The sequence below is a fragment of the Corapipo altera genome, unplaced genomic scaffold, assembly GCF_003945725.1.
Source record: "Corapipo altera isolate COAL_440 unplaced genomic scaffold, ASM394572v1 61411, whole genome shotgun sequence".
Taxonomy (NCBI): Eukaryota; Metazoa; Chordata; class Aves; order Passeriformes; family Pipridae; genus Corapipo; species Corapipo altera.
In genome coordinates, this window is record NW_020884875.1 from 9,685,585 (window position 1) to 9,708,872 (window position 23,288).

The 23,288-nt window shown below is 36.6% G+C and overlaps 1 protein-coding gene across 10 annotated transcripts in view; it reads left to right on the top strand.

Annotated features, from left to right (window-relative positions):
• The window catches only part of MAST4 (microtubule associated serine/threonine kinase family member 4), a 300,551-nt gene that overhangs the window by 257,703 nt on the left and 19,560 nt on the right, over positions 1 to 23,288 (top strand). For all 10 annotated transcript variants that reach the window (XM_027634973.1, XM_027634974.1, XM_027634975.1 and 7 more), the window contains 8 exons: positions 2,198 to 2,330; positions 6,318 to 6,385; positions 8,711 to 8,796; positions 16,264 to 16,472; positions 17,212 to 17,350; positions 18,388 to 18,520; positions 19,242 to 19,407; positions 22,194 to 22,295. In XM_027634973.1, the coding sequence (XP_027490774.1) occupies positions 2,198 to 2,330; positions 6,318 to 6,385; positions 8,711 to 8,796; positions 16,264 to 16,472; positions 17,212 to 17,350; positions 18,388 to 18,520; positions 19,242 to 19,407; positions 22,194 to 22,295 (1,036 nt within the window). The remainder of the gene's footprint in view (positions 1 to 2,197; positions 2,331 to 6,317; positions 6,386 to 8,710; positions 8,797 to 16,263; positions 16,473 to 17,211; positions 17,351 to 18,387; positions 18,521 to 19,241; positions 19,408 to 22,193; positions 22,296 to 23,288) is intronic.

The following is a 23,288-nucleotide window of genomic DNA, read 5'->3' on the forward strand; positions in this document are numbered from 1 at the left end:
CATATGTTCCTACAGATACAGGCAGCTTGAATAAATTTAGGCATACTGTCACAAAATAATATGTTTCTCGTGCAAGAGGGTGTTAAGCCTACTCCATAAACAAGACTGGAATCATGTGAACTTACAGGAACAAAGTCTGTAGTGTCCCTCTGGGAACTTTTGAATAATACTGGCTAATATTTTAGAATATCTGTCTGAAATAGATACTAGGTATGAAAAACTACAGCCTCTGTAAGAAAGTTCATAAAGTTGTAGAAAATAAATCTGGCTTTTTATTCATAAGGAGTTTCAGATATGCAGTAAAGCTGTCAGTTTTCTGATAGTGGTCTTGGCTCAGGTGTTCATGGCATGTGAATTCCTATTTTAATTTACCTGATAATCATATGAATAAAGATTTTACAGTGTCATGTGTGGCAAGAGCTGCTGGCAAATACTGAAAGATTTTTCTCTATTTGTACATGGAAAGTTAAATAGTTGGAAGTAAAGATCAGAAAATTTGTTGCTTCTCGTTATTCACACCTGTGTATGTGTATACCTAGATGAATGCGTTTAGATAGATACATGCACATACACCCCCCCCCCCCCACTCTCATAAGATTAAAATTACCTGTTTTGAAATTACCTTGTCTTGCTAGTAAGTGGAGGAGAAGCTGTATATCTGCCACTGCAGCAGGTCAAGAGATGATGTTTTCATGATGAAAGTGAATAGAAATCTTGGCATACGACCACATTGTTGGGTTCTTCAGTGCCAAGAAGTAACATGTAAGAGAATCAGTTGGTCTTGGCAAGTCAGATGAGGAGAGTAAGACTGAAACAGCATGTACCACTTAGTTATCTGTTCAGATTTTTAGGCAATTTAGCAGCATCCTGAGGCTTTTAAGTTAAATAAGACAGTTTTGGCACTTTATGGGTTCATGGTAAATCCTTGGCAGTAGACTGTAGATGATGAAAATTGTTTCATGATAAATGTAAAACTAAGATTGTTTCTATAAAACTGAAAATTCCACAGATACTTTATTTCGGACATGCTGTTAGCTGCACCTGCTTTGATGCTTTCAAAATGAAGCATGATACCTAATTTCTCAAGCCCTTTTCTGGGTTGGGACATTGAGTTTCCACGTCCTGAGTAGCCTGAGAATCTAAGACAGGAGCCTTGTGATTCAGCATGTAGACTAAAACCACGTGGGGTTGTGTTAGGCCACAAAACAAGAGTTGGGGAAGCTAGCTCAGCAGTCTGCCTGGCTTCCACAGGTATTTGTGACAGAGATGAACTTACTCAAGGAAAAAGTCTGTTTTGTTACATCAGTGTTTCATGACTCATCATGTTTTGACACTGTTAAGCATGGCACCTGTTTATAGAAACATCTTGAAGAATGCAATAGCCCTGAAGAGATGTTTTGGTAGGAATTCATGCTGGTAGAGAGAGAAATTCTACTAAAAAAAAATCTGACAAACCTTTTAATAAACTTCCTTGCTCCTTTAAATGCATTCCTATTTTTATAATCTATAAAGGTATTAAAATTAAAGTAATTCCAAGGAACTTGGGAATAGGCAGTTTTGAATTTCTATTTTTTTCGTTCCTTTTTGTTGCTTGTTTAGGCTTGCCTTTTTAGGTATGCTATAAAAGAGAGTTACAATGTAGTTAGTTCCCAAAGGAAAATGTTTCATTTCTAGATGTGGAACAATTAGATCAATGAAGTTCAAATGTTTTTTTTATCAACTTACAATTTTGTCTATCGATTTATTTAATTGTATTTTCCATAAAACACAGTGCATATATATTGATTAAAAATACTTCAAATTTCATTTAGAAGTAAAAATTGTAGTACAATATATTTACAGTTTGTTTCTGTAATGTATTTTTGTAGGCAACTAGATGCAGGGAGATAGTCTTCTCTGTTTGAAATGTTATTTTTGCTGGTTATAGGTCATTTCACTCAGTATTATGTGAAGTTTTGAAGGCATACTATTCCTATAAAGTAAGGCTCTGAAGTAATGGTCTGGAATTTCATTGCTTACAGAAAAATGATACAGAAAAATCAGAATAGATTAATAAACTACTAGTAATAGAATAAAGAGGTATTGTTTTTAAAAGGGAAATGTCAAATATGTCCAGTAGAAGACGCAAAGATGTTTTAGTTAGGCTCTAAGAATTCAATTTCAACAGAGAAAATGAAGGTGATTATTTTTCCTCTAGGAATTTGATCCTGAAGAGTTCTACTATCTTTTGGAAGCAGCTGAAGGCCATGCTAAAGAGGGTCAGGGCATTAAAACAGACATCCCTCGGTATATTATTAGCCAGCTGGGCTTAAATAAAGATCCTCTGGAAGGTAAGTGCATCTCCTGGTAGAGCTGTAAGTTCCTAGATTCTTCCTTCTCCATGTGATTTATCATTCTGATAATCTGTGTGTGCCTGAAAAGGGTTAAGTTAAGATGGTAGCAGAACAAGCATTTGCTAACCCTCACAGTACTCTCCCAAGCTCAAAGGCGTTAAAAAGGCCACCTGTTGTGTATAGGATTTTTCCATTTGAATATCATTCACAAATACATTGTGTCAATGATACTGGTCATCTTTTTCCAACCTGACAATGCAACTTTCTTATTTCAACTCTAGCTGAAATTTGCTGGGATAGTTTGATGGTTATCGAATGTTATCTAACTACAGGTATAAAGGAAAAAACCTGGGCTGAGCTGTTTGCTTTTCAGTGGCCCCAGGCTTCTGCATCTTTAAGTCTGTGAGAAAACTATCTTCCATTCCATTTATTTTTCCGGGTAACTTATGTGTACATGTTGAAAACTTTTGTAGGGAGAACTTGGGTTCCAGTGGAGATATTGTCATTGCAAAATTTTTCTTCACTGTGGGAGTGGTGAAATACTGGAACAGGTTGCCCAAGGAGGTGGTGGGTGCTCCATCCCTGGATGTATTCAAGGCCAGGCTGGATGGGGTTCTCAGCAACCTGGTCTAGTGGAAGGTGTCCCTGTCCATGGCAGAGATGATCTTTAAGGTTCTTTCCAACCCAAGCCATTTTATGATTATTTTAAGGACAGCGTTGAAAAAATTGAAATTACTTCTCTGTCCTAGTCAAACTATCTTCTTTGCCATCCTGAGAGCGTGGTCTATCACTGGTGAGAAATAGAAATTGGTTCATTGTGTTCAGTGCTAGTTCTGTAATTTGGAAGAAATTGGCAGAAATGCCATCATGCAAAAATGAGTCTAGCTAGTGCCAATTGTCTTCTGTGTTATGACACAGGACTAAGAGAGGACTTGATAACACAAAGTAATAGCAAAAAACTATGATAAACTTTTTTTAGCTAGTTCTTATGATGCATGATCACCTGTTGTTAAATCAAAGGTGTATATATTGTGTTTTTAACTCTTTTTTTCTGAACTAAAGCAGTCTGTAAAGTTCAGTACTGCCAGTGTTGTCAGGAATTTGGTTAGATCTAATTCAATTAAATTGGACGTTGTTATAACTGATACTCATGCTATATTAACAGACCTAAAGAAAATCAAGTCTATTATTAGTCTGCTTCCTATCTTCACAGAAGAACTTCCTCATCCAAATTTAGTACTGTTTTTTATCTGAGATACAGATTAACAGCTTTGATGCTTTTTGCTTGGATTTCGCGTACAGCAAGGAAGCCAGACAAACTGGGAAAATACACATAAATATTGTTTTCCCTTTTATTCTGGAAAAGATCAGGAAGTATCTTAATTCTCTGCAAATGTCTTCTGGATTTGGTGAGCTATTGGTCTGTCCTAAACTGACAATTCATAAATTGTTCCCTGATTAAGTATGTAAGATGTAATTTGGAGTGTGTGTTTAGGGTTTTGTATCATTGACCCTGGTTCTGCCACTTGACCCTTACCTTTCTGATTGACTCTTCTTGGCCACTTGGGTTAAAGTGTTCCTCAGTATGAGTCAAGAATCTAAGAATCTATGAGTCTAAGCTAATAAAATCTTTGATTAATTTTTTTTTACCAGTTTATTATGAGAGAGATATAGGAAAAAAGTAAGGAGTACTCTTGCTCTTACTACTTTACATGAGTGTGCTTCATCAAAGACACATCTTAAAATTATAGTTCATAAACTAAGTATTAATATAATATAAACTTTAAAGCATTCCAGGATAATTGAAATGTTGTTTATTTTTTTCTGAGGGGAAAAAATGGACCATGTGGTTTGTCAGTAAATACTGATAGCTGTATGATGTATGGATTGCTGATCTTTGATTCAGTTGGAGATTTGTGCAATAGAATTAACTTGTGTGTCATTTTAAAGATTAATATGTATGTGTATTTGTGATCAAGTAATTCAGGCCATCTGATTTGTGTTAATGCTTTCCTGCCACGCTACCAAAAAGTGATATTGATATTTCTAAGCAGTATAAATCACTGTGCAATGACATCTGCAGAGAAAAGCAACCTACTTCAGACCTTTCTCTACTTACCTCCTTTGTTTGCTGCCATAGCTGTAGTGTCCTTTCTTTGAGTGAAATGATGCATGCATTATTTGGAGATAATGTTAGATAAATTTATACTGTACTGAAAGCAATACCACAACAGATTTCAGCAGTTAGAGAGTGGTGACTGCATTTCTGAAGAGTTACCTGGGGAGAAATTTTTCCCCAAGTGTTTTAAGTTACCATCTTTACTGTTTTGAATGATGAGTCTTGAGAAATGGTTTAAATCAATGAAAGAAAAAGGACAGATGTTTAATGGTATTTAGATGAGTTTTAAAAATCTCTTCAGGCATTGCAAAATGGTTCCATAGCTCCCTGTTTTGAAAGTTGGCTCTTGGTTCCATCCCATTACTACCTACTGCTTGCAAATAATATGGATTTTTCAGATAATGGTTATTTTGCAAAAGTTTGTTTAAAAAGATAGCGTTTTAATATGCTATTTATGGAAGTAATTTCAGTTGAGAAGGCTGTCAAAGTATATTATTCCATCTTACTTGGTTCTCTCCCATACAATAAAAGTTTCATCAACACTTCTATTTTAAAACCCCTATGTTCACAAAACTGTGACTTTTCCCAGGGAAATCCACTCCCAAGTTAATCCTATATAATTTATTTTTTTTTAAGATTTGTTTGTTCTCAGTGGAGACATTTTTCGCCATTTATTGACTTAATTTTTGGAATTTTTTTAGCATCTTTCAGGCTTTAAAAATCTGCTTGACTTTTGAAGTAGCATTCTAATTTCTTCTGTTTCTTACACTTTACATACATTTTGTTTTCAACAGTGATTACAGATAAGAGCTACTCCTTTTAGATCTGTAGCTGTTCCAACAGAAAATTGTCTATGTGGTTAATTTGCTTTTAAAAATTGCAGTAAGTGTTGTGCAGCATTTAACTTATAATGGTCATATATATAGAAATATATAGAAAAATCCAGTTTAGATATTCTATGTGAATATTCAGTTATATTTCATATTCATAAAATCAGTTAATAGTCCTGAGATAAAAATGGACCTTACGAATTTCAGGTGGTCTTATCTGTCTGATTTCCAGCATATAATTGTGATAAAATGTGCATCTTTTGCTATGTAGGGGCTATATAATTAACTATGTATATAATTCAAGTAGGTATATGGGGTCTTCTGGGTACTGGCTGTCCTGTTTAGCTTTTATTACCCAAATGAATTCTTAGTTTCTGCCCCCATGAAGAACAGGGTTGGCTTAGGAGCTTTGCAGCATAGGTTGACCCTGGCAGGGATAATCTGGTCAAGTTGTAGACTCCCAAAATAGTACTTTCCCAGAGAAGTTGTCTGTGTTATGACTCTCTAAATTATAAACTTCTAAGAGAAGGGCTTTTAGCTTATTCTGCTAGGCCTATCAGTATTTCTGTGTAGAAGATGAAAAATATTTGGATTCCATCCTTAGTCTAAACTAGAAGCTTTTGCTTTAACTGTAAAGGAGCCCAAGAAGGAGGGTGCCTACTGTTAACCCCTCTGGGGCTGAGATCCTCAGGAGTTCTAGCAGAATAGTGCTGTCTTTCCCTTAATGCTCAGTTTACACACAAATCTTGGAATTCTCACGTCTCAGCAGTGAAAACAGTATTGTTTTTCATTGCTTCATGGCCATTTGGATTCTTTGTAGAAGAATTAGGCACTGAATAGCAGGTCTTAATTTTCTGGATGGATTTTTTTTTTAATCTATGCTTGGAGGTGCCCTGAAAATTACTTGGCAAGTACTACATGAGGACACCATTTTATAATTAGTTTCAGAAGGGTGTCACTTCTCAGGTTTTCTGTGCTTCACCTAATTTTGTATTTGCTGTAGTTTAAAATGAAATTTTTAATCTTTCTTTCCAGAAATAGCTCAGCTAGCTAATTGTGAGAGTGGGACTGCAGAAACTCTGGAAGTGGATGAATCAGTAAATGTAAGCTTTCCTGTTATGTCACTGCTGTTACTGAATGTGAGCAGAGGAAATGTGTTGTGTTCCCCCCAACCCTGTCTGTTTTATTTTCTCTTGGTATATATGTAAACATATTGAATAAACATTGGTTAATCCTCACACTAATGCCATGATGCTCAGCAGGCAGAAGGCTTTCAAAAAGTATAACAAAACTTTCTACCTATTTTCCTGGACATTTTAGTGTCTTTAGCTTCCATGAATTTAGTGTCAACCATGTGGCAATAGCTTTACCACAAAATCCACCAGTGCTTTCTTTGTTTCTATTCAATCAATGTATTTCTTTTTCTTCTGGAAGTACTTGTAAACTGTTTAATAAAACAAAGAATTTAAAAGAAATTTTGTAACAGTACATTCACAGAGGCAGTAATGATCAAAGTGAGAGACTGAACAGATCCAGTGGAGAGACAAGGAAGAAATGAGTAAGTTAGCAAATAGTCTGGATTCAGAAAGTTAGTTTACAGTCTGGAAGGTTGTGCATCATTCTTCTGAATCTGTGTTTGGAAATATTTGCCTACAGGAAGGGCTTTGTTACAGTAATATTTTGTCAGATGTTTGCTCAAGGTGGTAAAACAAAAATGAGTTGGACGAGTTGATTGCACTGAATATTGTGGACTTAAATGCTCTTATTCTAAATTCTGATTTTTAAAAGTTGGTTCTTATACCTTGGATTTCAGTCAACAGAGTAGATGAGGTTCTACAAAGTTATTGGTTGATTTTTAGTTCAAGTGGATAGAGAAAGCAAGTGCAGTTTGAGGAGATGTGTGGGTAATTAGTGGTACTTAACATATATTTACAAATGTTAGCCAGCATGGGTTATCTGTTAAAGTAGTTCTGATACATAACAGAAAAGACATTGTTTTACGGTACATGTCATGTTATATTGGAATAATTTCTGACATTCTGGCAAAATGCCACTTATAAAGCCATAATTCCATAATTGACACAAAGGGTGTTTCTTACTCTACTGCCTTCATTCATTTGCATTTAAAATACAGTATTACACCCAAGCAGTATTTAGTGGAAGGATACTGACAAACTGGAGAAAAGACAGACAGAATAACTAGAAGGCTTAAAGGAAGTTCTGTAGTGCTTAACAGAATCTAAGGTACGTTAACTAAGAAACTGAAATAATAAAGTTTGTGTTGTGCAAATGCCGAAGAAATACAAGAAGGATAATGCAGTGTGATAAAAGAATGTAAATGAGGGAGATGATGAAATGAATTTAGTAATGAAAAATACAGGATATTTGGAAGTATCTGAAAGCGTAGCTGTGGAATAAATGTATGTGGGAAGTGACAGGAAGCATAACTTGCTAGCACAGGACTGTTCACAATCATAGTAAATATGCAGTTCAGAAGAATCCTGTACTGACAGGCAAGTGGGCTAAACAATTTAGTGTCCTCTCTGTCACCTCCTGTGTAGTTCATTATATTAACATATTCACTGATTTTGCACTGAATTTTCTTTAGCAAGCACTTAATTGAAAATGTTCCAACTGGCTCTACTTTCAAATTCTAAGTATTACCAAACTGCTTGGATAGGGATCATGGAACTTCTCAGAGGTTTGGAAAACATTCAAAACCTATATTGTCGGTTTGTAATGCTGAATTTGGAGTCCTGTGCCCTCATCTTTCCTCCCTGAACCCCAATTCTAATTCACACATATTGAAGATTAATTAAGAATTAAAACTAGAAAAAAGGTTTTACCATACTCAGGACAACTCAGTTTTTAAAAAGTTCTGACAAGTAGGTAAAAGTGACTCTCTAAAGGTAGAATTAATGCATTTTAGTCTTCCATATTTTTCTCTTTCATTTTGTCTCTTTTCACAGTCTATTCTAAGTTATATCACACTCTACCCTAACATTAGTTTGAAATGTGCAAAAGTTTATTTGAATAAACAGGAGCTCATCTGCAGTTTGTTGTTACCAGGCCGTAATATGAGATTTACTAAAGTGAGAAGGCAACAGCCAACGAGAGCCTTGTGGGATTCACAGGAGTCCATAAGTCCAGATAAGAGTTGCCAGTAACTACATTACCAGAACCCCTCATGGCTGTAACCTTTGCATGTAGATAGGTGGACAATTTGCTGCGGTTCAGCAGATGAACCTGTCTGATGAAAAAGCAGCTTTACTTCAGGAGTCCCTTGGTCCCTCTCTGTGCTGACTGTGACTGACTGGCCGGAGCTTTTACCTGGTGATGATTGGGGTTTTTTGTTTGTTTGTTTTTTCACCTGATTTTGAAAAAAAGTACTGTTTTAACTTTGTTCTTTCTCATCTCTTCCTTTGAAGAGCTCTAATACCTCACTGAAGCTGCAGAGGAAACCTCGGGAAAGTGATTTTGAAACAATTAAACTGATTAGTAATGGAGCTTATGGGTGAGTAATCCCTGAGTGCGACAAGTCCTTTGCATTTTAGTTCTGCTTAACTTTCCATTATTTCTTATTTCAAGGATCTTTGTGTGAGAGTGAGTTTGCACTGCCACTTTTTTCATTTTGCTTTTCTGTTTTTTTACTAATATTTGAGTTTACGAGTTTTTGGACAGTTTGCTAGGCAATAATTAATTACTGTGTGCTGTGGTAAATTAAAGTACTGAATATTAAAACACTAAGATTTTTCAGAAGTGGATATCCTGGTATAGATAAAATCTGAATAAATGAAAAGGCAAATTTAAAGTCACCTTTTTAATACTGGAAAGAGCCTGTGTTTATGCAGATATGAGACAGAATAAAACTTCATTTGTAGAGAGACGGATTGATAAAAATAAGTGCTTACTTGACCTAAAAATATTGGTGAAATAGAAATAGAAATAAATTTCCTGAAGTAGGGAAACAGTGTTCTCCATGGATGCTCTTCTAATCCTTAAGTTTTAACCAATTAGATTTTAAGGAATTGGCATGACTTTATTAGTTTCTAGAAATTGCACAACTTGCTGCCCAGTGTGAGTTGTAAGTCAGTCAGTCATCTGGAGATATCCCCACAAGGCTAAAAGAACATTTTGGTAACCTGGGCCTTAAATGAACAGCAAATGTTACCTGAATACCAGATGCGTGGGAAGTACTGTGCAGTGATGGTGTCTGTCTTCAGTCACCTCTTCTGATCCAGTACTACCTGTTAGAGCCTTGTTTGGCTCCTCCTCTACATTGAAATATATCGAGACAGGAACTGTTGGTCTCTGTAATCTGCAGGAAGAGGAGGGATGTATATTGGTTCAATAAAGAGAGATTTCCATCTTGAGGTGAGGAGCCCACAACCAAATAAGACTTGGCAGTGGAGGAGGGCTGTGCTGCTCTCCAGCAGAGACCCTGTTAGACTGACCCTGCTCTGCGCCGCCTCTGCTTGAGGTAGAAAGCAGTAGTGACCTGATACGACTGAGCACTCTTTGAAGAAATCCTGGACATAGGAGAAGGAGCACCTGCAGTATACCCACTGGAGTTTCTGTGCCTGTTTAATGGCCTGAGCCTGATTATCTTTCTCTGATGATATTTAGTTAAGGTGACTCTGAGCTCTGGAACAGGAGGCATTTAGTACCGTTGATCATGGTAACTTGTGTGAAGGCTATTTGTGTGCAGATGTGTTTACCTAGCTCAGCAGAAATCCTAAAGGAAATAGCATAATTTGAATTAAAGTTATGTAAATATTCAAATACAACTTCTCACTAGTCAACCTCTGCTCAATTTTCTCAGAATTTCTCCATAGGCAAACTTGTTGCTTATTGTATGTCAGCCTCTCCCAATTACCTCACTACCTCAAAAGCCTTTCAGCAGTTAGCAGTAGATGCTGCACCCCTCCCTGGCTGCACCCCTTTCTCCTTTCCTTGGCAGATGCTAAGTCCCCTCCATTCCTCCTTTCATCTCCTTGTCTTACTGGAGGAGGATAGGAGGAACTGTGTTGGGTGGGCCCCCATTGGAGAAAGAGGTGTCAAGTCATTGAATCTGCCCAGCCTCCCAGCAGTTGCTGAGGGATGGGGGGAGGAGGGAGCAGCTGCAGAAGGGCATAGTGTAGTCAGCAGTGTGAGGCCTGAAACCTGAAGTCAGAAGTTCTGTGATTCTTGCTCTGTGGGTGTTACAGACAGAAGGAGCTTCAATGAACCATTAAGAAATACAGACTGGAGACAACTGTCCATCTTAAACCAGAGATAATTAAGGATCTGAAAAGCTGGAAAGAACAGATGAAAAACCATGGCCTTCCATGACACACATGATTTTTTTTTCCCTCATGTTTGTGGCTGGGAAAATCTACACTTACAAAATACCTTATAAAAGCCAATAATAAGCAAAATTGGCAATGTAATGTTGTAAAAATTGGATGAGACCCTGATAAATATGAGAAGAAAAGGAGAGGTGATAGAGAATTAATACCTTGGAGTGTATTCAGTTTGTTCATGAATCATCATCTTTAGCAAATGTAAAAACAGGGGTAGGCTGACAGGTTGTACTGTGATAGTATTAGTGGAAATTGAAAAGCTCATCAGTTTAGTAGAGTGCTATTACTTCCATCCTTAAGGAAGTAATAACAAAGGTAGATTTTGTTGATTTGGATTTTTCTTTTAAATCATTACTTCTTAGAAGAAAAATCAAGAACAAGAAAAAAAAAGTCCCCTTACAATTCATGTAGAGGGAAAGAAACACCCTCAGTGAAATGTGAGACAATAAACTTCTAAAAGTATTTACTCACTTTTAAAAGTGATTTTAGCACCTACTGAATATTGTAAGTTGAGGAGGCTTGTGCCGCTAAATTCTCTTGGTTACCACTTTTTCAAAACGACCTGTGTCCTTGAAAATCTCCACCATGGTATATCAGTGGGACAGACTGTAAAATCAACAGACCATTTTTTAATCTTTATTGAGTTTTACTTTTTTCTGTTGGCACCAGTACAGTTGATGGTTAATTTACTCAAAAATTATGGTCAAGTTTAAAGAAGCACATTAAGATAGCCTAAATGCTTTCTAACCCATCTACAAAATGTAGTGTAATAAACCAATGATATCTGTTTCATGTGAATATAAAACAATAAATTGTCCTAAAGGCATTTTTTGCAGTTCATTTACAAATGTAAACAGCCGAAATAAAAGTTACTGTTGTTATGCTGCAAGGATTATTTTTTCCCTTGTGTCTTTTTCCAGGCCACTAATCTTTTGAAATCATCTAAAGATGTGTGAATTCTACCTGTGCTTCATTGATTTATTCTCAAAAAATGTCATTGCTGATGTTTTGTACTCTGACTTATTAAAGATTCAGTATTCTGTAGTAATATTTTACTTATTTTGAGTCTATAATGAAGGGTTTAATTCTGAATCAATTAAAGGAAACCTCATCCATTCTTTTATTTTGCTGTGGTGTTTTTGCCTTTATAAGTGAAATAGAAAGTTTTGGCTGCTTGACATTTGTTGGTCTTGGCATGCTGTAGCAGAGATTTGTCAGATATGCTAAACTTGATGAGTTTAAATGTAAACTATTGGTTTTGTGAAGGTTTGAGTAAATATCTTAGCAGTTCTCTACTTTTAATTGATTGGGTAAACTCATTTATAGTGCAGTTGAATGACTGTATAGTAGATGAGGTGTCATAGATGAGGCTTTTGGGAATGGCTAGGAATATACAAGAAGTTTAACAAGCTGTGAATCAGTAAACAGTGTAGGATTCTGGCCAAGTCATTAAGGGTTTCACAAGCTGTCTTTTTGCAGCCAGTCAAAACTTGTCGTACTTCCCAAATTTTAAACTTTTTATGCAATCACAGCAACATTTTTTCCATATTCCAACTTGCAAGAGGTAGCAGGTAGTAGTAGTCCATCTCAAGTTAATATCAGTGTGGTTTCCTGAAACAGCTCAACGAAATAAAGATTACATTTGATCTCAGGGAAGTGAGTTATGTTAGTTCAATACATCTTCACCAATTTATAAATGTATCTGCTTAAACCAAATGCATGATACTCCTTTTCGTCCTGCCTGGAATGCTTTTACTTTTACAGGGATGATAATGTCAATATGTACATGACATAATGGCTAATGGTGTTGCTTGATAAATTTAAAAACTCGGAAGCAGTGTTATCTTGAGCAGCCGCTGCACCTAACCTGTGAATATTCCTGCTCCTTCTCTACTCTGTTGATAGTACTGTAGTGGGAGTGGGATTAAGGAAGTTACCCAGCTGTAGAATAAAGCTCCCATCACTCAAGTTAATTCATCATCAGCCTGGCAGCCCCCAGTTCAGAAGTGGAAGGGGAGAGGGGGATATGTGGCTTTGTAGGTTCACTTAAGTAGCACCAGACAGTTTACCCATCAGAATTTTGGACAGCAGTTTCATCACTTTGAATCTGCGCTTACTAGTTACTAGCTTCCATGAAGATAGAATGCATTTCTACTGTTAGGTATGGAAGGGTGGTTTAATTTTTCAAAATTGATGGCATATTAGAACAACTAGGACGAGTACCAGTTGTGAGAGAAGGATCAAAGCCGTCATGTTCTCTTCATCATGTGGCCAGCTTCTCATTTCTTTCTAGGCAGACTGGGATAAGTCTGATGTTGTCCCAGATTGTCCCAGAGCTCAGAAGCACTGGATGCTTATGTCAGGACTGCTGCAGTACTCCAGATAGCCTTTCCTCTTACCCCCCATATAACTCTGATCTGGTCATGGACATTGCCTAGCTATGATATGGTGCAGTGCTGCTTTTAAATTCTAATCTTAAATAATTATCTGTACACTTTAGCGTATTACTGTAGCATGAATCACAGCCTCAGAAGTAGCTTCTCTTCACTGGAGGCTATGTCAGACATAATTCCAGGCTAGTACATTATTTAACAGTCTCTTCCCAGGAAAGTACTTGTGAAAATGAATTTCACATGGTCAGCAGATGAAGTTTTTAAGCAGCGACTACAGTACCTGTGTCTCCACGAGGAGTTCAAGGTCCTCTGACAGATTAGAAAATAGGGTAAAAGCAAGTGATATGGCTATATTAGCCCTAAGCACTGAATGTAGAATGGATTGTGAAATGGCTCTAAAAATTTAAGTTACTGAAGAGCTGTAAACTAGCCCTGAAGCCTGCCTGACTTTTTTCAGTAATTAAAGATTTTTCAATTTAGAGAAAAAACAGGATTCATTGCTGTAAGATTGGAGTGATTGATTGCATAATATTTAATTTGGACTAATTTAGGAAACCAGTTAAATATTTTAGCTTTTTTTTGTCATCTTAACAGTGCACAGTGTTTGATAATTGTGCCTAGTTAGTGATATTATGGAGGTACTTTTTCAAGCTGAGATTTATGTTGGAAGTGAAATAAGGTAATGTTTGAACAGTGCTAAAGTTGATGAATGTTCTTATTTCTCTTGAAAAGTGAACTTTATTTGCTGTGTTGAACTACAGCATCAGTAAAATACAGAGCACTTGCATACCTGTTGAAATTTGCACAGTGAAATTAGGGGATGTTTTGGAAATTCTTCTCACCATATTATGAAAACAGCTGGGGGGAGAAAGGAAAGCAAATTCTTCACTTGAAACCGTTGGAGTACTGCAGCACTACCACTCTAGTTGAGGCTTTGCAGGCAGACAGAGCATGCCACTGTCATTGAATGGATCAACAGGGCAATCTGGGTGTTCTTCCTACACTGTTTTTGTGTCAAAGAATCCTTAAATTTGAAATTATCTTTATTATATACTGAAGGTCATGAGCAGCATTTAATGATAAACATGCTGCTGGCTGGGGCATAGTTTTCTTCATAAAGTATAAATGCTGTTTGCTAGGGTTACTGTGATGGGAGAATGTGAGGGTGTTAGACATTTTTGTATGTTAAAGATCATTTAAAAGCACTTTTTGTAGCATAAACAGTGTATACGTATGTAAGAATGAGGAAGACTATTGCGTTGCAGTTGACTTCGGAGTCTAGAACACTTGAAATAAACAGTGTTTTCCTGAGGAATTACAGAATCCCAGAGGAGTCATACAGTTTTCAGCTTCTGATGTAAGACTGGAGAATGCAGTTTAGACAGCTGGGAAAATATAGCCAGTGTGTCCCAGATATTTTTACTGGGCTAAACAGTCTTCGAAGCTTAATGGTTAATAATTTTTAAATATGGTAGTAATGGTCTTAGAGATGCACGCAATTGGCAGGGAGGATTTATTAAGAATCTGTAATAATATGCTCTGGTACTATCTGCCTCTCACAAGTGCATCTTGGCACACTGTCCAGTCTAAAACTTCTGATAAAGATCTGTGTGCCAACTCCTCAGTCAGTTCTCAGTTCGTTCATATATCTAGTTTTTTTAAAGGACTGAGGTTTCAGGCATTACTTTTCTATATTCCACTAGTGCATAGGGAGACTGGAACAGGGAAAAGATGAAATTACAGGAGATTAGGAAGCTAAGGCTGAAAGACAGTTGATGGCAACAAATAAGAGAGGAAAACCAAAACATAAGGGAAAGAAAAGCTAGGGAAAGAGTTGTAATGAAAGAGTGGAGAGAGAAGTGAGTATGAGGGGAGCAGTAGGAAGAGATGCAGGACAAAAGGCATGAAGCCAGCAGGGAGGAGTACTGGAGCTGAATTTCAGTTCAGGCTGTATTCCAGCTTGGGAGAGGCAGAAGGGAGTGAGACTTAGTAGGAGGCACGAAGGGTTGGGTTTGTCTTGGGTTTTGTCCAAGGTGGTTTTCATCTACTTTCATAATGGTGTGTAGTGTGTTTTACCTGCTCCTTATCTTCCCTGCTCCTGGGAAGATCTTCATAGAAATAGTAAGGCAAGAGTTGCTTTTTGTGTTTAAGTAATTGTATGCTGATAATTGGACCTCATGGGGACAATAAATTAAAAATTTAAAAACTCCATAATTGAGTCCTATTCCTCCTATTCCCTTCCCCCCCCCCCCCCCCCCCTCCCGTTTTCTCCTTTGAGTCCTTTCTTTCTGTAAACACTTACTACTGTGGTAATTGTATTCTGGAGGTGGTATAAGCATTAAATGCTACAAAGTAGATTTCAAGCAGGACAAACATTTTTAGGATTTGCCCCAAGGGATTTTGAGAAATGCAGGAGTAATGTCCTGTGTCAGTGTTTCACAGCAGGGTGATTCCTTCTCCTTAGCTTTGAAGGACAACAGTGTTTGCCCAAGTGACGTTTTCTTTCCCTTTGCTTCCCTCGCTGCCTTTGCCTTATTTAACCAGACTCACAGGAAACTTTGTACCCAGCAGCTGAGTGGAAATTCTGCTTGTAAGGATACATCATAGTCCCCCATTACCATGTGGTTGATGCAGTGATCTTTGTTTCAGGTTACCTACTGGTGACCTGCCTCTGATAGAGATCAGTGCTGATGTCAGGGACTGAAAAAAGGGCAGAGGATTTTGCACCTTGTGATGAGGGAGCCACCCCAACGAGCAACTTCTGAGCAACCTTCATAAAAAGCCTGGGTCGTGTTTTAAAATCCCCGGGACTGAGTCTGAGTCATGTTTACCTTACAGCAGACCTACAGGATGAGCACTTGTCACAATGATTTGTAGCATTGTGCCATAGCTGGGTTTCATATGTAATCCTTTGTTAATGTGGATGCCCAAAATCTGCCTGAGCTGAGAGCATTTGCTATTATATCTGTTGTTTATTTGGGGGAGTGAGAGGAAAGTCGAGGAGAGTTGCATGGTTTTAGTTTGCATACTAATTTGTGTTGACTGAGATTCATCCCAGTTATGAAGCAAAATGAGATTTGTAATCATTCTTTAATGTGAAAGACAGCCAACAACTTTAAAACAAGTCTCCTATATAATATATATACCGTTTTTAAAAAAAAAATTTTAGTTTAAAAATGTATTTTAAAATGTATTTTTAATAGTTAATCAGACTTTTTTTCTTTGTCTTCCATTTGAACTTTTTAGTGCGGTTTATTTTGTGAGACACAAAGAAACCAGACAAAGATTTGCCATGAAGAAAATTAATAAGCAAAATCTCATCCTCCGAAACCAGATCCAACAGGCCTTTGTTGAGCGTGATATCCTGACATTTGCAGAAAATCCATTTGTTGTCAGCATGTATTGCTCCTTTGAAACAAGACGTCACTTATGCATGGTCATGGAATATGTGGAAGGTAAAATGTCTGTTCTGTTTTACAGAGGAGGAAGAGAGTTTTCTTACACCAAGAAAGAAAAATAACCCATATGGTACTTATTAGAAAGCCCTCCTGTGTGTCCTCTGTATTCTAGCAGTTCAGATTTAGGATCAAGATCCAAAAGCAAGGTGTTTGTTTGCGGGTTTTTTTTCCCCCAGTCATTATCTCCCAGTAAACAGCTTGTAGAACACTTGTGCACCGGCTATAATGGGAAATAACTGCTCTTAGAGTAAATTTCTATAGACTGTAATCAGAAGTGTGCTATCATTCAAAGTTCATGTGGAAATGTTTGCTTTTTTCTGGAGTTCAGATTTTCATTAGTACATGTGGGGATATTTGTAATAGTTATTTTTACAGAGAAATAAGAAAGAGGAGACAATTTGAAAAGATGCTAATGCTGTAGGCGAACAGTGGACAGAAGCATTGTGTGGGCTTCCCTGCCCCTGACACTTTTTTTTTCTTTTTTTTTCACCTTTTATTCCCTTAAGTAGCAGCATGTACTTTATTGGTTTCAGATTAATCTTTGTACTGCTCTCTCCCAGCTTCACACTGTGTTTCCAGTACAGTAGTTCATGAGGTCACATGTTCAGCTGAATCATCTGATTAGAAAATAAACATTTATGACTGTTGTTTGGGTCCCTTTCTGCATCATATATGGTTTATACTAATACACCTCAGATGTATAGCATCATCTGGAACATTTGTCCTATTTCCACAGGTGGAGACTGTGCTACTTTGATGAAGAATATGGGTCCCTTACCTGTAGACATGGCAAGGATGTACTTTGCAGAGACCGTTCTGGCCTTGGAATACCTTCATAATTATGGAATTGTACATAGGGATTTGAAACCAGACAAGTATGTGTATGGAATACAACTGAAAGAGGACTTTGAATTGGTAGATAAAATATGAAAGATTTAAACTTGCTTTGAATATTTTTTTTTCTAGTGAATGATATGTAGATTCACAATATTTGAATTTTCATTACTTGAAGTTACAGAAAATATATTTTTTTCCAAAAGAGCTAATTAAGAATTTTCTGCGTTTAAGATGGAAGGGGCTATCAGAGTAGCTGAAAAAAAACCCATTTACTTTTCTGTTTGAAATGGAGGGGAATGCATTTGGTTAGTAAGGAAAAGTTTTTTCAAAGTATGGTTCAACCACTGTTTAATACAAAATATCATTAACTTGCAGATATCTGCATATATGAAGACAAAATTGAACAAATGGCAAAGTGTTTCTTGTTGCATGATTTTTGGGGACGATTTTGTTTTTTGAGGGGTTTGGGTTTTTTATTTTCAATATTGAAAAGTACAATATTACTCCTATACATACAAATTAGCATTACAGCAAGTAGCTGAAGTACAAAGTAAGGCCATTGAAACTCCATTAATCTTCTTCCTGTTTCAGATCAAAAAAAGAAAAAGAGAAAAAGAATTGGAGTCGTGGGTGTTAACTGACGATACCTTCATAGCATGATACCTTAGGACAGTGAAGTGTTAGTTACTAGCTTAATATCTGAGAGATTTTTCAAATGCATGATCCACCTTGTACCGGACTGAAAATGCTCACATCACTTCAAAAGTGACGTGTACCCTCTTTTAGGTCTTTCAGATAATAGCTTTCTTCTAAGCTTCTAGCGTTCAGCTCTCAGGACTTGTGTAGTTCAATAACACATAAAAAGTTTGTTTACCTCTGATAATAAAGTAACAAAAGTAAGACTGAGATTTTTAACGTGTTTATTTTGTACCTAGTTAAATCACTTCTTAAGCTGTGTTTATACTTTTACAGTGCTATTGAAACATTTTTCTCTAGGTATTATAGCAGTAATAACAATTATAAGCACATAAAGTTGAATTATATCACTATAACTTAAAATCTTTCGATTTTTCAGTTTATTAGTAACATCCATGGGCCATATAAAGCTTACAGACTTTGGCCTGTCAAAAGTGGGGCTAATGAGTTTGACTACCAATCTCTATGAGGGTCATATTGAGAAGGATGCCAGAGAATTCCTTGACAAACAAGTAAGAAATGGCCTTTTTTTATTTCTACATTGAATGTTCACATGAAATAATGTTTTGCCAGCAGAATGTGCCATAATACCAAATAAACCATTGTTATTTCTGGTCTGGTTTTCCAGTTGAATATGTCATTTGTTTTTATTGATACCTTGCAGATTGTTCTAGGCTTTTTTCTTTCTGCATTAGGATCTATTAGTAAGATGAACAACCTAATTGTGTGCAAGTTAATCTGTGAGAGAGACAAATGGAACCTGTTTTTATGAGGAATTACTACGTCTCAACAGAGTACTTGTGGAGCTCATTATGCGTTGTAGAACCAAGGGTGCTAAAATCGGTGCTATGGCCCATTTTCCTTTAAGCATGCCTCATTACCATTGCTCACAATCTGTTCACTGTAGAAGTTCTGTAAGATAAAACCACCACAACTTCCATGCAAAGATAAGGATATGTTGTAAGTTACATAAAATACTTGCTATGGTGGGCTCCCATCTACAAAGTACAGACTGTTCTTTGCATCACAGATACCCAAATGTTGATTATGATGCTTCTTAATATAGGTAAGTTGTTCTAAAAGCATTAGCTGTTATGCAAACTTAGCAGACTAAACCTGACAGAATTCCATTTTTCCATGTTTCCATATTAATTTACATTTCAAAAATTATAAATAATGTGACATAGCTGAGTTAGACTCATTTTACCATCATACTTGTTTTCTTTCTTTTAGGTCTGTGGTACACCTGAATACATAGCTCCTGAAGTGATACTGAGACAAGGTTATGGAAAACCAGTGGACTGGTGGGCTATGGGAATTATTCTTTATGAATTTCTTGTTGGATGTGTGCCATTCTTTGGAGATACACCAGAAGAGCTGTTTGGACAAGTAATCAGTGGTGAGGATAATCACAAAAAAAAATATGATTCAATTTTTGTTAATAGTAAATGTATTTACAACTTTACTGATGACCAGGTCTTCAAGCTAGTTTTGCTCAAAAAATCTACCATTATTGTAATATTGTAAACCACAATTTGCTATCAAAGCAGTAAGAATAAATATGGATTAAAAGCTGAACTTACTATATATTGTTTCTAGGTACAGAAATTCAGTGATATATAATACAATGGTTAAGCTGCACTGTTTGGAAAAGCAAAACAGTATCAGTAAAAAAGTCGTGCTACGATGGTTAGTAGTGATCTCAGTCTTTGGTAAATAAATTGTAGCAGAGAAGAAACAGTTAAAATAAATTTGCATAAATGGGAAAATGCCTCATGGCACAAGGAAGAAATTAACAAATATGTAATAAACTCTAAAACAAATGTCTCCCGAATAATAAATAATGAGAAAGAGAAGGAAACAAACTCAGTTCACAGATTGTTAATGATTTCATTGGTGATTGTTGTAGTGTACTGTTATTTCTGCAGCAGCTGTTCTTCTTCCATTTAAAATTTAGTAACCTTTTAGATCTTAACCTGCAAACTGACCCTAAGTGTTATATGGCTTGTGACAGAACTGAATGATAATTAAACAGACTTGTTCACTATCCTACGCTGTTTCTATAAATTTCCCAGGTGCATAGATGTAGAGAGTCTCTATTTATGACACAAGTTTAACAAAATGCTACCTCTGTTACTATTTCCCAGTCTGTTTTAATGGTCTGCTTAAAATGTCCAGAAGCTCAGAATGCACCTCTGTTTCCTTATTCTCTGAGAATGCAACAAATCCTCTTTTGTACTTAAGGAGACACTGTCATCATCTTGCTTTCCTCCATCTCTGAAGCTGAAAGCCAGGCTTGTTTGTAAACTGTATTGAAGTGCCTGTAACCCCTTTATACAATATCCTAGCTGTTTGTGGATTTATAACCATGTTGTTTTCTGATGTGATATGCTGAGGCCTGAGTGGCAAAAAGAATGAACTGTTTAATTAACACAAGGAGCAAATTATGTCTTTTTTCTGAATGCCTTGTGGCTTCAATACATATTCATGCTTTATTTCCCAAATCAGATTTAAACTGCAGTGGAAGCTGTAGGCAGGAAAACATGGAAATAACTCACGTTTTTATTGCATTTCTGGACATGTGCACCTGTGTTTTTATCCTTATGCTGTCTGACTTGGAGAAGGGGAGGGAATAGTCTTAAAATTAATGACAGAAGTTGCACTTCAGACTTTATTTGGCTTGTAGCATTAATTTCACATTTTGTAAAACATATGTGTTACAATCTAGCTGATGCTTATGTAAATAACTTTATCTATTTGAATGTGTCCATTTATCTTACAGAAATTATTTGTTGAAGTGTATTTGTTAACCTGATCTATTTCCACTCACTCTCCAAGGCTGTTGATCAGCCTAGTTTCCTGTTCTGATGTTGACTTATAATTTTTTTTCCTTTTTATTTAGATATTCTTACTTACTGAAATAATTCTTAGTGTTTTTAGAAGAACTCTTGTTGGATAAGTTTCCTGTGCTAAAATAAATGATCCCTTTGTATTCAACTGTAAAAGCTGTGTTAAAGAACCCAAACTGTAGCCTAGACTTTTATTCCAGTTATTGTGGGCAAAATCTATATTCTACTTGAAATTCTATTTTAAAATCTTACCACTGCCTTCTTTGTAGGTTGCCTTTCCTACCCCCAGGTTTCCTCCCCCAAGGAAAACTGTGGGAGGCCTCAGTGTAAACTTACATGCCAAAAGTGATAGGAGTTTAAAATATTGCTCCAGAAACAGATTACATTTCATGCCTGTTTATTTCAGTACTTTTCCTTAAACTGTGAAATATGAAGGTTAAACTTGTATGTAGCCTTTTATGATTATTTCTCCGGGTACGATTATTTTGAAGGAGAAGTCTAGATCATACGACAGCAAAGTCCTTAACAGCCTTCTGTATTTCTTGAGCTCCTAATGTTCTACTTCTCTGTCGCCCAAATCCTTGTACCTTCCAAGAAACTTCTGCAGAGTTTTGTCTAAAACCTGAAATGTATTGCATTTGTGGAGGCAGCTTCTGCTAAAAGCCAGACAAAACTTGCTGTGTAGGCTTTTAGAAAGTTCATGTTCGTATGCAGGATATCCTGTGTTGATTGCATGACTTATGTCCAGCTTACCATGAAGTGCAAAAACCATAGTAGTATAAGAGTCAGTAGAGGAAGGTGGTTTTCTTTGGAAGTATGAGACTCTTGAAGAAAAGTTCCATTGTTGTGTATGTCTCCAGAACAGAGTGATACCTGGACCCTTAGTCGTGGGATTAATGACTTTAGTGAGTCTCCCAACATTATAGAAGAAATACACATGTGACCAAGCAAGTGCTTGGTCAGGTCAGCAGTGTCCATCTTAACAACAGTTTCCATGGAACACAACTGCAATTTAAACCGTGATTGGGAGTGCAGCGAGAAGACTGTACAAGTTGTGCTAATATTTTGTTTTCCATGAGCCAAGCATTCTTGTATTCTGTTGCTAAACACTGTTTTGGCTTAAAGAATACTTAAAAGGAAAATGAAAACATAATATCTTTATGGAGTCTGTATAGAGAATATAAAATTAGAAGTAATTGGTATCCAACAGAGTAACTTCAAAAAGTTACCTTAACTCTGCTTTGCTGCTAGGTGACGATGAGAGCTTTCACACAGTTTGTGCTGAATGCTGGGATCAGACTTAAGTAATAACAAACAACTTTCTGGGGTTTTTTAGATGAAATCAACTGGCCTGAAAAGGATGAAGCACCACCTCCAGATGCCCAGGATCTGATTACCCTGCTGCTCAGGCAGAATCCTTTGGAAAGGTTGGGAACAGGTTAGGAGGCAGTAATTTTACATTGTTAATGTTCTAGAAATGGCTTCTGTATTCAGCACTGGGAGCTTTTGTTCATCTATTTGTTTTACTTGGGAAACCTCTGTCAAGATAAGCCGTATGACAACATGCCATTCTAACCAATGGTATTTTATAGATTCAGACTGGTAATATGAGCTTAACAGGATGATGACTGTCCATTTTTTTTTTTTTTTGACTTCACAGACTTTACGTGTGCTCATTTGCATTTACTCTTCTCTTAAGTTGATAAGTATAACAAATTTTTCAAAGCAGCTATTGGATGGGGGTTCTTCATTAATATAGTTAAATAACTAAACACAGAAATAGAGAAGGGGAATCAATACACAGCTTCATATTTCAGAAGTATCTTGGCCTGACAAATCGGTTCCTCCAGGTTTTAGGATGGGTGATGAGTACTCAAACTAGTTATTCAGAAATATTGTCATTCTCATTCATAAAGCAGTAATACCTTGTATGAAGAAGAATAAAAACACAAATGTGAATGATAAGAAGGTATTAGGACTAGTGAGCCTGCGTAAGCTAATGAAAGAACTGTATGTTTATGTAATAGAGTTTATGTTTTTACTTGATGGAGCAGGACTTATTTGGGAGTTTCTGTGCGAGGCAGTAATGGAGAATATTGCATATGATTTTCAAGTGATGTTGTATGGGAACTCTAGTCACTCACTGCCATCCTACTGGGCAAAGCACTAGGTAAACACAGCAGAAAAAAGCCTCCTACATAAAAGAACCCATAGAAAGGTATGAACACTGTATGCCATGAATATAAGTACATTGGGGATACTAAGGAAACCAGGTGGCAGGTTGAGTCAGCATGAGAGTACTTGGAAAATTGCTTGCAAAAACGAGTCCAGTGGTCAGACTGTGCTGCCTATTTTTAGACCTCATTTAAAAAGAAGCTTTAGGAATCAGTTCATAATGGACCTTACCACAGCTGCATGGGGGAAATGTGAG